General features: G+C 52.6%; 6 protein-coding genes across 6 annotated transcripts; all 6 read right to left on the bottom strand.

The window, feature by feature from the left end:
• Positions 1-3,101: 3,101 nt before the first annotated feature.
• PV07_11893 (uncharacterized protein) lies at positions 3,102-4,843 on the bottom strand. Its single transcript, XM_016399368.1, has 4 exons — positions 4,583-4,843; positions 4,223-4,524; positions 4,048-4,169; positions 3,102-3,987 (listed from the first exon to the last, which is right to left on the bottom strand). Exons 1-4 carry the CDS (start codon positions 4,770-4,772, stop codon positions 3,264-3,266), a joined length of 1,338 nt encoding a protein of 445 aa, XP_016243930.1. The 5' UTR covers positions 4,773-4,843; the 3' UTR covers positions 3,102-3,263.
• Positions 4,844-6,312: 1,469 nt separating this feature from the next.
• On the bottom strand, positions 6,313-7,310 carry PV07_11892 (uncharacterized protein; the record flags this gene model as incomplete). The annotated part of the gene is made up of 2 exons (XM_016399367.1): positions 6,313-6,536; positions 6,581-7,310. The coding sequence occupies 2 exons, from the start codon at positions 7,308-7,310 to the stop codon at positions 6,313-6,315; spliced, it is 954 nt and encodes a 317-aa protein (XP_016243929.1).
• A 78-nt stretch (positions 7,311-7,388) lies between these two features.
• On the bottom strand, positions 7,389-8,662 carry PV07_11891 (uncharacterized protein). Its single transcript, XM_016399366.1, has 3 exons — positions 8,204-8,662; positions 8,044-8,135; positions 7,389-7,922 (listed from the first exon to the last, which is right to left on the bottom strand). Exons 1-3 carry the CDS (start codon positions 8,328-8,330, stop codon positions 7,680-7,682), a joined length of 462 nt encoding a protein of 153 aa, XP_016243928.1. The 5' UTR covers positions 8,331-8,662; the 3' UTR covers positions 7,389-7,679.
• A 597-nt stretch (positions 8,663-9,259) lies between these two features.
• On the bottom strand, positions 9,260-9,802 carry PV07_11890 (uncharacterized protein; the record flags this gene model as incomplete). The annotated part of the gene is made up of 1 exon (XM_016399365.1): positions 9,260-9,802. One exon carries the CDS (start codon positions 9,800-9,802, stop codon positions 9,260-9,262), a length of 543 nt encoding a protein of 180 aa, XP_016243927.1.
• A 263-nt stretch (positions 9,803-10,065) lies between these two features.
• Positions 10,066-10,832, bottom strand: PV07_11889 (uncharacterized protein; the record flags this gene model as incomplete). The annotated part of the gene is made up of 3 exons (XM_016399364.1): positions 10,066-10,530; positions 10,601-10,741; positions 10,827-10,832. 3 exons carry the CDS (start codon positions 10,830-10,832, stop codon positions 10,066-10,068), a joined length of 612 nt encoding a protein of 203 aa, XP_016243926.1.
• Positions 10,833-11,136: 304 nt separating this feature from the next.
• On the bottom strand, positions 11,137-13,380 carry PV07_11888 (uncharacterized protein). Its single transcript, XM_016399363.1, has one exon. The coding sequence runs from the start codon at positions 13,304-13,306 to the stop codon at positions 11,345-11,347; it is 1,962 nt and encodes a 653-aa protein (XP_016243925.1). The 5' UTR covers positions 13,307-13,380; the 3' UTR covers positions 11,137-11,344.
• Positions 13,381-13,752: the final 372 nt, after the last annotated feature.

The raw sequence follows: 13,752 nt of genomic DNA, 5'->3' as shown, positions 1-13,752 counted from the left end.
ACCCAGGCGGCATGGGTCTCAGCCAGCCCAGCCTCTGCCTCTCCCGCAGCAGCCGTTGGGATCCCTTTCCTTTTGAGGTCAGTGCGGTCAAGCGCCTGAGCCACGGACTCGTCTATAAAGAAAGATGGGCCCACGAGCGGGCGGCAGGATGGTTGAACCAGTCTCCCATCAACGGCGCTCGTCCAACATACCACAGCGATGGCCGGCTTCGTCAAAGAGACGCCCGCGGGGCAATTTCTTCGTACGCTGGGCTTCCGGTCCGACTTCCTCTTGTACGCGGAGGAGAAGGTAGGCTTCGAGCCTAGGGATCCGCCCATCATCCGCGAATCGGCCCCGTCTCCTGTTGAAAGCGACCTGGAGAAAGAACTGTCCAAGCTGTCCACCACCGTCCGCGCGTCCGAGAAGGACGTCACACTGCCCGCCTCGGACGAGGAGGCCATCGTCGTGTCCTGGACCGAGAACGACCCCGAAAATCCTCGCAACTGGTCCCAGAGCAAGAAGACGTGGACCCTCGTGGTCGTCAATCTGTACACGTTCTGCGTCTACTGCACGGCGTCCATCATCACACCCACGGCGGGAGCCATCCAGCAGAGATACGACGTCTCCATCGTGGTAGCCAGCCTGGGACTGTCCATGTATGTTGTTGGCTGTAAGTTGGGGGCGCCATTCCGTCGAAACACACATGTTCGTCTTGTCCTAACTCTCCACAGATGGTCTGGGCCCTATGTTCTTTTCTCCCATCAGCGAGATCCCCAGGATCGGGCGAAACCCACCTTACCTCTACTCCTTCGCGGCATTCTTTGTCGTCTCCATTGCTCTCGCCTTGGTTGACAGCTTCCCGGCTATCATCGTCCTTCGATGGCTGCAAGGCCTCTTCGGCAGCCCTGCCTTAGCCAGCGGCGCGGCGTCGATCGAAGACATATACGACATCTACAGTGCTCCATACGGGTATGTCTGGTGGATTGCGGCGATGTACTGTGGTCCTGCTGTTGGGCCGTTGATGGCCGGATACGCAGTGCCTCATGATTGGAGATGGCCGGTGAGTTAGCTTGACTCGTCTCGAGAAATCCCAATTGTTTCGTTGTTCCCATCGTCACCGATAGTCCATGCTAATGGGGCTCTCACAGCTCTACGAAGTCATCATCATGTCGGGGATTATCCTGTTCCTGTTACCGTTCCTGCCGGAGACCTATCCCGGCACCATCCTCCTCAACCGGGCAAAGCGACTTCGGAAAGCCACGGGGGACAATCGATACCGGGCAGAGAGCGAACTCCATCCCATCCCGTTTAGGACTCTCCTCTGGGAAGCCCTTGTCCGACCCCTGGAGATCACCATCAAGGACCCCGCGGTGCTCTACGCGGCGCTCTACGGAGGCCTCGTCTACGCGACGTACTACTCCTTCTTCGAGGCCTTCCCGCTGGTCTATCTGGGCACGTACCAGATGTCTCTCGGGCAGCTGGGCCTGATCTTCCTGGGTATAATGACCGGCTGCATCGTCGGCCTGACCTGCTACTACGTCTACCTGCGGCGCTGGTTCATCCCGCGGGCGAGGAAGTACCACGCTGAGAAAGGTAGGCCGGTCGAACAGGAAGAGTGGCTGCGCCCGGGGATGACTGGCGTCTGGGGCCCCCCGGTCGGGCTGCTGGTGTTCGCCTGGACGGCCCGCGCGGACATCCACTGGATCGCCCCCACGATAGGCATCAACATCTGGGCCGGGGGCAGCTTCTGCATGTTCCAGAGCATCATCTGCTACATCGCCCTCGCCTACCCCAAGTACGTCGCCTCGCTGTTTGCCGCGAATGACTTTGCGCGCTCGATGCTGGCCGCGGGCTTCGTCCAGTTCTCCAGATCCATGTACGTCGATCTCGGGATCGGTAAGGGCGTCACCGTCATCGCCGGCCTGTCTGGGGTGGGTATCGCCGGCATGTACGGGCTCTACTACTTTGGCGCATTCCTGCGGGCAAAGAGTAAGTTTACGGGCTGAGGGCCAACTTCGAACAGACATGTGTTGTGACACAGCGGTTTAGAATTCTAGCAAGCACTTGACAAGTTTCATAAACATCTTCATAATTTAGAAATGCGAAGCATGAGTACCCAATATTTCGTCCGAACTTGTCTCATTGGCCACTGTGAATTTGAGGGAGGCTGTCCCCATCTCTTTCTCCAGAGACAATAGAAGCAGGCGAACGCCGCGGAAGTCTGGCAGATTTGGGCCGGGTTTTCGGCATCGACTTCCTCCAAGCGGACACCGGAGCGTGTCCAACCAGCATTGGGCGCCAGGTTGCAACTTGTAAGTGCCCAATACCGATTCCACGTAGTCAGGTTGTCCTTATAGTTCCGCCATCCACCCCTGGCGTTGAAGTCTTGCGCATCAGGCTGACCAGGCTAGCGGAACGTTTAAATTTGCGGCCTCTGAGCGGAGTTCAATTCGCAGATCAGTGATATGAAGCAGCGACTGAACCAACATTTTGGCCATGGACATTCCTGATTGTGTCACCGTCGACAACCAGATCACTGAAAACTTGTCGACAGAAGACCCGCTCGACAGCATGTAGATTTGGTCATTTGCAACGGCGTCTGCAGCATCCCAATCTCACATTCGGCTCGGGATTAACTCTCGATATGCCTGATGACACCGAGGGCGACAGAATACCGAAACCCGCGATTGCATCTCAAGCTGCGTGAGTCGGTTGAAAAGTCCTCACGACGGACCCACGGTCGGGGAGACAGTGTTGATTCTTTGAGCACCTAGGTACAGTGCTCTGCTTGGAGTATCTGAATGACGAAACAGGCCCTGTCCTCTCCAGACCTGCCTGCGATAGCCCACAGTTCCATTCTCAGTGCAAAGTCCCAGACAATTCGCAGGGTAATCTGGAACGTTCCCTTGTTCAATCGACGAGCAGACGGTGAGTGGAGAAACATCATGATCCTTCTTTCGGACCACAGAGAGAGCTAGATCCCGCTTTCCAGGCCTTGATGCTATTGCTCTGTGGAGACCTCTTTGATGATCGTCTGGTGCTTGGTCTTGTTCTGGCCCTGAGCCAACGCATCTGAGCCTTCTGATCAGCTTGCGAGACGGGCGCTTCGCTGTCTCTGAAGCGGGCCAGCCTCGCAACAAGGCTGTAGACGAAGAAGACAGTGGCGTACTCATTGCATTCACTTCCTGACTATGTCCAGGTCCATCTTGGCAACTCTCACTGGTCTATGAGAGGCGGATATGCCGAAGACCGAACACGCAGAGGAACCCGAGGTTGCTGAAGTCTCATCCAAATGTATGTGGACTCTTGCGTTCGAAGTGCATCTTCCGAAGAAGTTGATAGGAGAACCTCTCGTTCCAGAAGAACTTGTCGCAAATTCTGATTTTCTGCATCCAACTGTGCTTCAATTCTTGTTCGTCCAGAATCCTCATGCCGAGAGACCACGTGAGATCATTAGTGTGAGAGCTTGCAAGGAGCATCATACCCACCCAAGTTAGCCATTCTGCCTGATGGCTCCGTGGCTTGGTACTACCGGGGAAGCAGAGGCTCGAGGGAAGGACACTGGCGTGGATCTGGAGATACGCCAGGTTTAGAAAGCTCCCCCTTTCGCTGTAGTCGACTAAAGAACAGTAAGCTTGCAAAGCCATCAGGACAAATTGGTCTTGTAGTGGTAGATGGATATTCTGAAGCAATTCAAAGCATCTTCTTGCATTGTTTAGGTTTGTTTCGAGCAGCACACTGTTCAAGACTAAGTGTCTTGCTTCGTATCCCGAGGAGCCTGCTTTCAGAGCCTGTACCCATTCGGCAATATTGGAAAGGATGTCGATCACAGCAACCGTCGGGCATTCATTTATGCAGAACTCTTCAAACGCTCGCGGTAGCCTCGCAATCTCGGCACAGAGCGGCGGAGGAAATGGGTGGACAGGGCGGCGAAGGTCTTTGAGATTATAGGCTGTGGTGCCTCGGTGACGGACAATTGCTCGTTGGCACTCTGCATGGGTGATGAAACTGAAGAGAGATGACTGGGTAAGCCTGACCAACTTCCGAAGGGCAATAGAAGCCACTCACCTGTCAGTCACAGTCGCAAGCCAGCCGTCAAATGCCAGTTGTTGGGAGCCACCTCTGCGAGAAATCGCCTCCTTTACGGCCTTCAAATGAATCCAAGCACTATCATAGTTGAAAGACAGGTTCTACGCGATGGTCAGCCAGTCAAGTCCCGTCCCAAAATAGGAGGGGACTTTACGTCGAAGGTCGTCAGAAACAACATTGTACATATGACCAAGTCGGACACCCGATCAGCCGTCGACTGAAGGTATTGACGCAGAAGTCGAATGGCTACATCATACATCCCCTTTGCTTGGGCGGATGGGCCATGACGTCGCCGGTCCATCAAGTCGAACTGCAGCATGGAATTCGCCACCATGGCGACAAACGACACTTGGTTGCTGAGAATAAGGGGAATGTAATGGCGGAGAAGGGGAGTATCCTCTGCAACTCCCTGGAACTGAAGTCTTCGGAATGTGGTAGGCGCATAGATATCAGTATCTGCCACGCCAGGTTAGCAACGCCGTTGTGCCTGACCGATGGCAAAGTCCTCACGCACAGTATCTGCATGCAGTCTTTGCCCTTCCCTCGATTCTGATAGGGAAGATTTCGAGCGGCAAGTGCGTGAACGATGGTGGCTGATATTGAACTCTTGACAGACTCATATCAGCACCATGTGCGGATTTGTTTGACACTTCATATTCCTCTTGCTTTGCTGACACCGTCCCATCCTCGTGTCCGCTCTCCATGCTCTGTGATGGTTCGTAAAATATGTTACGGCTGCATGTGCGCGTACGCCATCTCAATTTCCTCCGCCCTTGAGGTTGGTCGTAGCTTCCTCTGGCCCAACGATTCCCGTGGCTCTTCTTGAAAGAAAGGTGGAGGCGCTATTCACACAGAGATTGAAGACTTTTCACGACTCTTCTGGAGTAGCGCAATAGCGAAGCACAGTGCCCGGGTAGTGCACCTGACAGCGAGGTGGGTCAAATACACCGCGGATGTGATGTAATCTCTTCCCGTCTCAATTTAAGGAAGACAGATAATAGTAGAACCAAATCTCCATTTCAAACAGAGGGCTGATTTGTGTATTATCGTGCAAGTCAGATTACCTCAGCGAGCTCCAATTAGTTCTAGCTTCTGTCTCATGCCAATACCGTGAAGGGGCGGAAAGTGGCCGAGCAAGCACGGGCAGTAATACGAGCAGAGTAACCTGACCATTTTCTTAAAGCGAATTCTGTCTCTTGGGATATCCCTCGTTGCCCAAAGAGGCTGGAGGATACATCACTTGTGATTGGCTCGGCTGGGCTCTGGGGGCATCGAGGCTGGAGTATTCGTGCGGATCGAAATTCAAGCGGTAGGCTGGGGATGGGTAGCTTTCCCACTCGGCGAATGCGCTTTCCAACCAGTCGATGGCATGTCGCCGGTTGCAGCAGTGGAAGGCGAGGCGCGTGGCTCGTGGAACTTCAAAGAGCCCGAATTCGGGACCACAGTCAAAGCCTTTTGCCTTTCCATCTCCGTTTAGCAAGCGTCGAGACCTGGAGTTCGCTGCGGGAAGATGATCTGCTTCGCTGGAATACACAAGTGGGGAGAGCCACCCACCCGGTTCTGTAAGAAACTGCAGGTGCCGCGGGATCGTCTCGCGTTAGTCATCGCATGCATATGCAGAACCAGCCCTGAAAACAGAGTGGGTTACGATCAGCCCTGTAGCCTGGTGCCACGGCTGCTGCCCTCGTCCCTCGTCTCGTCTCACTCGAGGTCGCCATCGAAGGGCTTTTCGACCAAATACTCGAGCGTGGCACTGGAAGGGACCGATCGGCGCAGAATCAATGTGTCGCTCCACCTCCAAAACATAAAATCCATACCCAGAACTTGCATCGGAGCTGCCGTGGCGTCTGCCTTTCTCGCCTCTTTCTGCACCTCCTGAATGTGAAGCCCGTGCTTCTTCGGAATGATTGTGCTTGCTCAACTCCCCGCGAGAATAGTGAGGACCTTTCCGCCCGGAGGAATTTGTGGGGGCACAAACAGGGACAGACGGGACTGTGGTTGACCCATGAGAATTCCAAGGCGAAGCCATTGCCACAGAATATAGAGAACAAGGTAGACAATGATCAAGATGGGGGACGCCAGGTGTGTTGAGTGTCGAAGGAGCAGCGAAGAGAATGATAAAGAGCTTACTTGGGAAGTCAGGCAGTGCCGGATCGTAGAGCAGTGGACAAGCACTAGAATTGAACATTTCGACCTCCCTCTCAAGATTATTCCTCAGATTGGTGTCTGGGTCCATGATAGTAACTACTTGTTGGTGAACGAGGATCCCACCAATTCCACTCGCAACTTCCTGTATCGCATATGCTGTCCTGCTTTTTCGGAAGCCATTCTGCTAAGTTTGGTGGTGACCTCTTTGCCCTCCGGACAGGAGTCGTGTTTGTTGCTGTCTCTGAGGATTCCGAACCTAACATCTGCGATGCAGATCTTTTGATCTTTGAGGCTGTCCGCTCCTGACCTGGTACTAGAGCCTAGATTAGGACGCCAAACTCTCCGAATCGGGATGTTTACTCACTCAGCGTCGCCCGATAAAGCACTTTTCTGGCAGTCTTGGGGGTGGATTCATCGGCTCTTCTTGCCTGTGCGTCCATCTCTGGAACGTTCAAACCATGCTTTTCAGCGAAACACTCTTGATTCGATGGATGAAGGAAATTGATTCCCTTGGCCTGAACTCGAATCATAGCTAGTGCCATTTCCATTCCAAACCGTTCATGAACGTTAAAGAGCCGAGCCCACTCTTCCTTCCCTTGCGACCTGCGAAGCCAGTATGCCACATGTTCGACCACATACATCCGCATGGCAAGAGGGCTGTCTTCAGAGAATAGCGAGTGAAGGAAATCTCGAGACGGGATCGTTGGTGTAAGGGAGAAGACATCGGTGAGCTCGCTGTATGCGAGGACTTGCAGGCCAGGGGTGAGAAGACGATCAGCCATACGGTACACCTTTAGCCAGAAGATATCTTCATGGCAGAGCTGATTGGCAATCTTGAACGCCCTATCCTTGCTCGCAGCCTTTCCTTTGTAAAGCCAGTCGGTGAAAAAAGCGAAGACTTGTGGCTCCTCCTCTGGCAACTTCATTTCTTGACTCTTGCCTTCGCTGAATTCTCCCGAGAAAGCTCGTTCGAAGAATTTAGAGGATGCACATAACGGATCTCGGTGAAGGATAAAGTCGCGCTCTTCATTTTCGGGGCCGACGACGAGCTTGACAACATGTGTGCCACGGTCGACATTCGGTGGATCCGCCATGGCGCTATCCCGGAGAAAGAACTCACTTCGGGGGAGTGAGATGGAGGTGAGAGACTCAAGGCAAGGACACGGATGATGAGGCCAGAGAGGAGGATTTGAACGGCGCGGTCTGACGACGGGGTGATAGGTTTTGTTCGTGTGCTATAGGGCAAAGTGAGACTGGAATGAGAGAAACACAACGTGAAACAAAGTTGCAGAGAACAATTGATGGTGAAGTGAAACCAAGTTCCAGCCGGCCACACGCAGTTGCAACCAGTGAGAAAGTCAACGTGAATGCCAATGTCCGCCACTTGATAACTCCTGAAAGACAGAAATCTCCTCCTGGTCTGCCTTCGTACCGGCACCTACAACAAACACCAAGAATCCCAATCATGGATACGTCATTTGACCTGGACTTGCATAGGGCTGCTTGGTCTTTGGATCCATGCCGGTCGTCCTTACAATAGCTTCCTTGTCTTCTTGAATCAAGGTACAACATCCACACCAGCACGACGTGCAGAAATCGCCAAAGCTGCCGCCTTCGATGCCATATCTGTCACGTGTGGAGCCTCGATTGATGCACTGGAGGATACATTGTCCTCCAATGCACATCAGGCAGTAGAAGGCACAGCACTTTGATGGAAGTCAGCTGGTGAAATCAAGCCCACACGTAGAGAGCAGTGGCTAATGTTCAATGGGTAGGTAGCCGCGGGTCCAGCAATTGCGACAGGGCATAAGAAACAAAAAGGCATACCTGTCCGTTGATGCCACTGGAATCATGGTCGCCCTTATACCGGTCCTGCGTCTTGCCGTAGAGGATGCAAGGACACCAGCATGCCAGACAGCCTATCCGCAAGATTAACGTCAGCAAACCATTGGCCTACAACTTCTGAGTGATGAAAGAGAAGGCATACAGGTGCCAAATGGAGAGAAGCAGTCGAAGAGGCCAAACGACCATTTGCCCGAAGCACCGGCTGGGTACGCTCCAGCGACCCCGTTCATTGGTTTCTCAGGGGCCATTCCCATGGGTTGCTGTGCCATTGTTGCCTTTGGTAAGGAATGTTTGGAGTGAGAGTATGTGAATGAGGCTGGAGAGCTCAGTAAGAATCATTAACGACGGCACGAAAGAAACAAGACTCAGGAAACTTCGGGTTCAAAAAGACAATTATTCAACCATAGGGAGCGAGATATCGGGCATATTTCAGTAATCCACGAGGCATAATCTCGGGTAGCAGTTTGATCGAACGCTCCAGGAGACGCGCGGATTGTCTGGACACCTGATCGTCGTGGAAGTCTCCGTCAGAATCTACCCCAGTGAAAGCCTGGGCTTCAGCTGAAGAAAGAGTTCAGCCCCCCTCGTGGACACGGTTACGGTTCTCGCAGGAGTGAACATCGCATGGTTGTCAGCCTCCTGCCCCTTGGCCTTACCATGGCACATCGCTTTCCCTGGAAGGTATTATTGGACCAAAAAGGGGTCAGGGCAGCCGATGAGGCTTGATGGGGGAAGGCCAGGGCTGATGAAAGGGTCCTGATGTCGGAACTCTGGTGGCCTTAAAGTTTCAGCAAAGATGACATTCGATTACCTAAAGACAGAACGAGAAAGTACTATACGAGAAGGGACAGACTACGGCTTTTGCCAGAGGAATTTGAAGGCATTGACAACGGTCCAGAGCGTTCCACAAATTGGTGGATCAGCGAGAGGGATGTTCACCATTGCGACTTGTGGAGATTTGACTCTGAAGGCGGCATGGTCTATCATGGAACTTGCCAGCTTTCATATGCTGCCATTGCTTTCTCGTGCCTGATGTCGATACGATGGGAGAGCGGCCTTGGGACATGCGTGCACATACATTTCACTCCTGCAAAGAATGACATTGAAGTCTCTCACACGAGTACGAAGTCAGCCGCAAACCCGAAAATCGTCAAAGTCCAAATCCGCCCTGGTGAGAGCCCAGCTCCAGCTCGCGTTCTCATGTGACACGGCCACATCCAAAAGCACATGAAGCTCCAGGATTGTGGTTCGTCGATTGAGGCCCGAGCTTGAGTTCAGACAACGAACTTTCAATAATTTCGAGTTTGAAAAAAGGATCTTTCTCTGCTTTAGCGAAACCCCACAGTTGGGGGCTGAAAAACTCAGAGGCTGAAAATAGGAGGTGGAGATCAGCCGAACATCCATCCACCCTTTGGAATCGTTGAGAAGTGCGTCTTGGGATCAAGGACGCAACAACAGTATGTGGTGCGACGTATAGAGAACAGATATCAGGCGAGCCCCGGGTCCTGAGGTGTGCGCCAGTCGGTAGACTGATTGCAGTCGGTGTTGGGATGATATATGGCTTTCTGTGGTTGTTGATGACCAGGCCAAGAGGCAAGGTGCGCCGGCGTGGTTTCTTGTGCTTCGTGAAACTGGGGCTCTTTGCCCGCATCGGTCTATTTGAGCGTGGAGCGTTTCCGATATGGCCTCTCAAAGGTACTTTTCCCCAAGCCGCCATGTTAGGAACACCATTTCCATGCATGGCGTGATTGTCTGCAGGCTACCCTGATTGATTGTTTCGTCCTCAAACACCTTTTGGAAAATGCGAGCAAGTTTGGTTTCTCGGTTGATTCATTCGAGACAGGGCTCGCAGACGCAACTTGCAGGTATTGGCAAAGGTTTCAGAGTTGAGGTCTGTTGCAATCGGCCCCAAAGTAATGCCTCCGTCCATGAGGGCCAAATGAAGCGGCCAGATGACTCGATCCTGGGATTCGTCGGCGTGATATCCAGTCATAAGGCATCCAATTAGCCTTCATTCATTTTCGTGTCTCCGTTCGCTGAAGCGTGCGTTGCATGTGCCCGATTGTATTCCTCCCGCATAGTCTCCAGTATCTGCTGAACCTGCGCCTCGCCTTCTTCACCGGAAAATCGTTCCTCCATCTCTTCAATGACGAGAGAAAGGAATTGTCGGTCATCCGATTCTGGCGGCTCTTCCTCTCCCTCGGCGGCAATTTGGCCATCAACACCGTCGGCGCCGACACCATCATCATTGATATCATCACCCTCGCCGTTCACTCTCTCTTCTGGAGCATTTTCATCAGTAGCTAGCTGTTGCCCCCTCGGCAGTCCCAGTCCCAGGTTGATCAATACCAGCGCTTCAGTCTTCGTTAACCCGAATGCGCACAATCTAGGCACGACATTTTTGATGAATGTCTCCGGAGGTGGGTAGTTGAGGATGAAAGGGACTGTGTTCGTGACATAATGCTCAAACTAGACACAGGCCATACGATGTTAGCAGCAGTTCTCCCTTTAGGGGATATTCTCGCCTCAATCGACATACATCGTCTCGCACCCGCTCATAGTCCTTCAAATTGACCTGCCTGTAGGAGCCAATTTTCCGAGGCGGGGGCCGGGGTGGGTGTTGAGACAGGAATTGATGCACTTCGGAAGTTGTAAGAAGGGCGGACTGGGGATCGAGAACCTTTGCACATTCATGCTGTCAGGAAAGGCCTCCTTCTGTCTGTAGGGAAGAAGGTAGCGGTACAAACAAGGTCATCAGCACATACTCTCATTTTGGTGGGCCTTGCTGCTGTCTAGCACGCTGTACTCGGATCAAGATTGTAGACACACCCCTTCAACTCATTTTGGCGGTAGGAACATGTGTAGAAGCCGAAGGAGACTCGTCTCGAGCAACTGAGGATTCTCTGCAGAGGCGCAGACAAGGATGCGGAGAAAAAAAAAATCCAGCACCAAAATCTGCTGCGGGGAAACTTCAGCCTCGCATCGCTGGTCGACAAGGCTGCGCAGTCTCCGCGTCGACAAGTAAGGAATTGCTTTACATCCATAGGCTCTCGGAGCAAAGCCACATAGCATGAAGAAGGTTAACGGTGACTTGATGTTGGAATACCCAGCAGTAAGCCGGCCATCTAAGGTAGGCTCATCCTCTGGCACAGCCTTGTGCGTGTAGATTGTACATTTTCTCGTCGACACCATTCATCCGGCCACTTGGAACTCCAACCCCCGACGCCATGCAGTAACCTGAGATGCAGAAAGACAGAAGACAGCGTACATTATCAGCAGCGCATTATGCCTTCTCTTTCCTCTTCTTTTTCTTCTCTGATTTTGAGGTATCGGCGGCTTCTTCCACTCGTTTTCGCTTCTTGGACCCCTCGATCTCTCCATTTGCCTCCTTCGCCGCGGCCTTCTCAGCCACCTTCTTAGCCTTCTTGATATCCTTCTTCGAAACTGCCATCGGCGTACCGTCCTCTTGGATCTGGATCTCACCCCTTGCTAGCTTCCTTTTGTATCTTTCCACGCTCAGACCACACTGTGCAGCTAACGTTTCGATCTTATCCTCCTGGCCGGCTGTTGCCGCATTTTCTGCTTCGGTGTTCTTGTCTTTCTTCGCCGCCTTGCGAGCAGCTTTCTCCGCATGCTTTCTCTCCTTTTCAGCCTTCTTGGCTTCCTTTTTTGACAAGCCATTCACACCGTTGACAGAAGATGGTACTGTGGCTTCAACTTCGGCAGCAGTTATGGGTTCGTCAGGTTGTGACTCGGCTTCTTCGCTATCCAACTCGCCATCTTCTTTCATATCCACGTCCTCAGATACCTCCTCAATCAGCTTCTTTTCCTCTTTGCTCTTCTTATCCTTCTTCGACTTCTTCTCTTTCGCTGGAGCCTCATCACCAGCCAGCCCATCTGCATCAGGGTTGTATTTCCGTGCTTCTTTGATCTCCCATTTCTTTGGCTGCGGCGTGGTAGACACCCCATTGGGAGCAATGGCGACACCTCGAGGTTTGAGAGGTTTGCCCTCCATAGCGGCTAGTTTGCGCTCAAGGTTCGCTCGTGCAGATAACCCAAGAGCAGCCTTCTCGTCCTCAGGGATGTTGGCTTCGTCGGGCCCCCATTCTTGCAGCGCATCTACCCTCAATCCGAGGGCAGCTTTAGCTGCAAGCACTCTGGCCATCTTGCCCTTATTTCTGCCCGTCGCTTGACCGATTAAGGATGCATGGTAGATGAGACCGTATTTTGGAGTGTCGTGTTTCGTCTTCAGTGCGCGAAACAATGCCTTCTCAGCTCCGAGGATTTGTATCGTACTCGCCGGGCTCTTGGACAGGTTCATCAGGCTTCCGGCGTGTGCTATGAGTCGGGCACCCACAAGATCTCCGACAAGCGTTGTTAGATTCGGGGCAATGGCAGTCATTCTTGCCGAGAGATAGCTGGCGAGCTGTGTGCGATATTCCGTAAATTGCACCACCTGCTCGGCCAAGCTCTGTATATTCTCCAGATCTTCATCTGTGATTTCCGTCCCCATCGATCTGTCAGCAGCGGCCTTCACTGCAGCTTCAATCTCTTCTGGCAGAATTTCGGCGAGATCGCAATCCTCCCAGTTTGTCCGCATACCCATCTTCAAAACCACCTTGGCATACGCAAGGTTGTCGTTCAGGATCTTTGCCATCTCCGGAAAGTGCCACCCATACCATTCCTTTACTCTCATGGCATATGTGTTCAGCTCTTTATCCAAATCATCCAGTAGACCAATTGCTTGTACAATCATAACATCGATTTTGTCAGGAGAGAATTTAAGCTTGTGTCTCGCAAGAGAGTGTGATAGACCCAAGGACATTGTCTTGACATCGTCGGGCAACAGACCAGGAATGAGAGACGGGAGATATTCTCGGATGGCTCGATACAGGTCGGCGGTGGTAGAGTCGGCAACGGCTTTGATCTCCAAGCCTGGAATCTTTCCGATCGCGTTTCCAAGTTTTGGGTCTGCAACGGCCAGAGAAATCTTTTTCTCGTCTTTCAAGGTATTCAGTAGTGATGAAAGTTTCGGGGTGACTTTGCCTTCCACAATTGCGGCTGCTTCTTCCAGTGCAGCGGCAGCGCTATCGAATTTTTGGAACTCCTTCAATTTGAGCATAGAGGTGACATTCTCGACGCTGCTCAGTTCGGACGAGAGATCGTCCCGTTTGAGAAGTTTCTTGTCTTTGGCTTTGAGCAAGGCATAGCCTGCGGAGGTCTCGGTGAGGACGAGGAGGGTCATGGTGAGGAGATGCGCAATACGCGCCGCTAATGAATGTGGGAGATATTGCAATACTGGATGTGCTTTGAGGAAACATGGAAAAGCTCTCCAAAATTTCGCGAACCTCGACTGCACAATTTTTGCGGAGCGGACCCACCTGTGCCAAGCTTTCTGTATATGGCAAGTGCGGCGAGAAGATCAATCGATGCCCGCGAGCCTTGCGCTGGTCGTCATAACCACTTCCCCTTGGTGCCCGCAGCAGCTCCAGTTGCTCTTGCAATAACGATCAGGAGGGGGAAGAATTGGAAGACGTGAACTATAAGGTCGATACCATAACACTTGCTTCCAAAGAAACCCCTTGCGCAGGCTCATCCAGTACCCCAACCCCATGCAACCCCTTGGCTACGATTGCCCATCTACAACCGACCACAGCCGATCGATTTCTGCCTCCGGATCATGTCCATACG

The sequence above is a fragment of the Cladophialophora immunda genome (assembly GCF_000835495.1).
Source record: "Cladophialophora immunda strain CBS 83496 unplaced genomic scaffold supercont1.7, whole genome shotgun sequence".
NCBI classification, from domain to species: domain Eukaryota; kingdom Fungi; phylum Ascomycota; class Eurotiomycetes; order Chaetothyriales; family Herpotrichiellaceae; genus Cladophialophora; species Cladophialophora immunda.
Note: the sequence above shows the minus strand (reverse complement) of the source record. Positions and strands in the feature narration are given on the sequence as shown.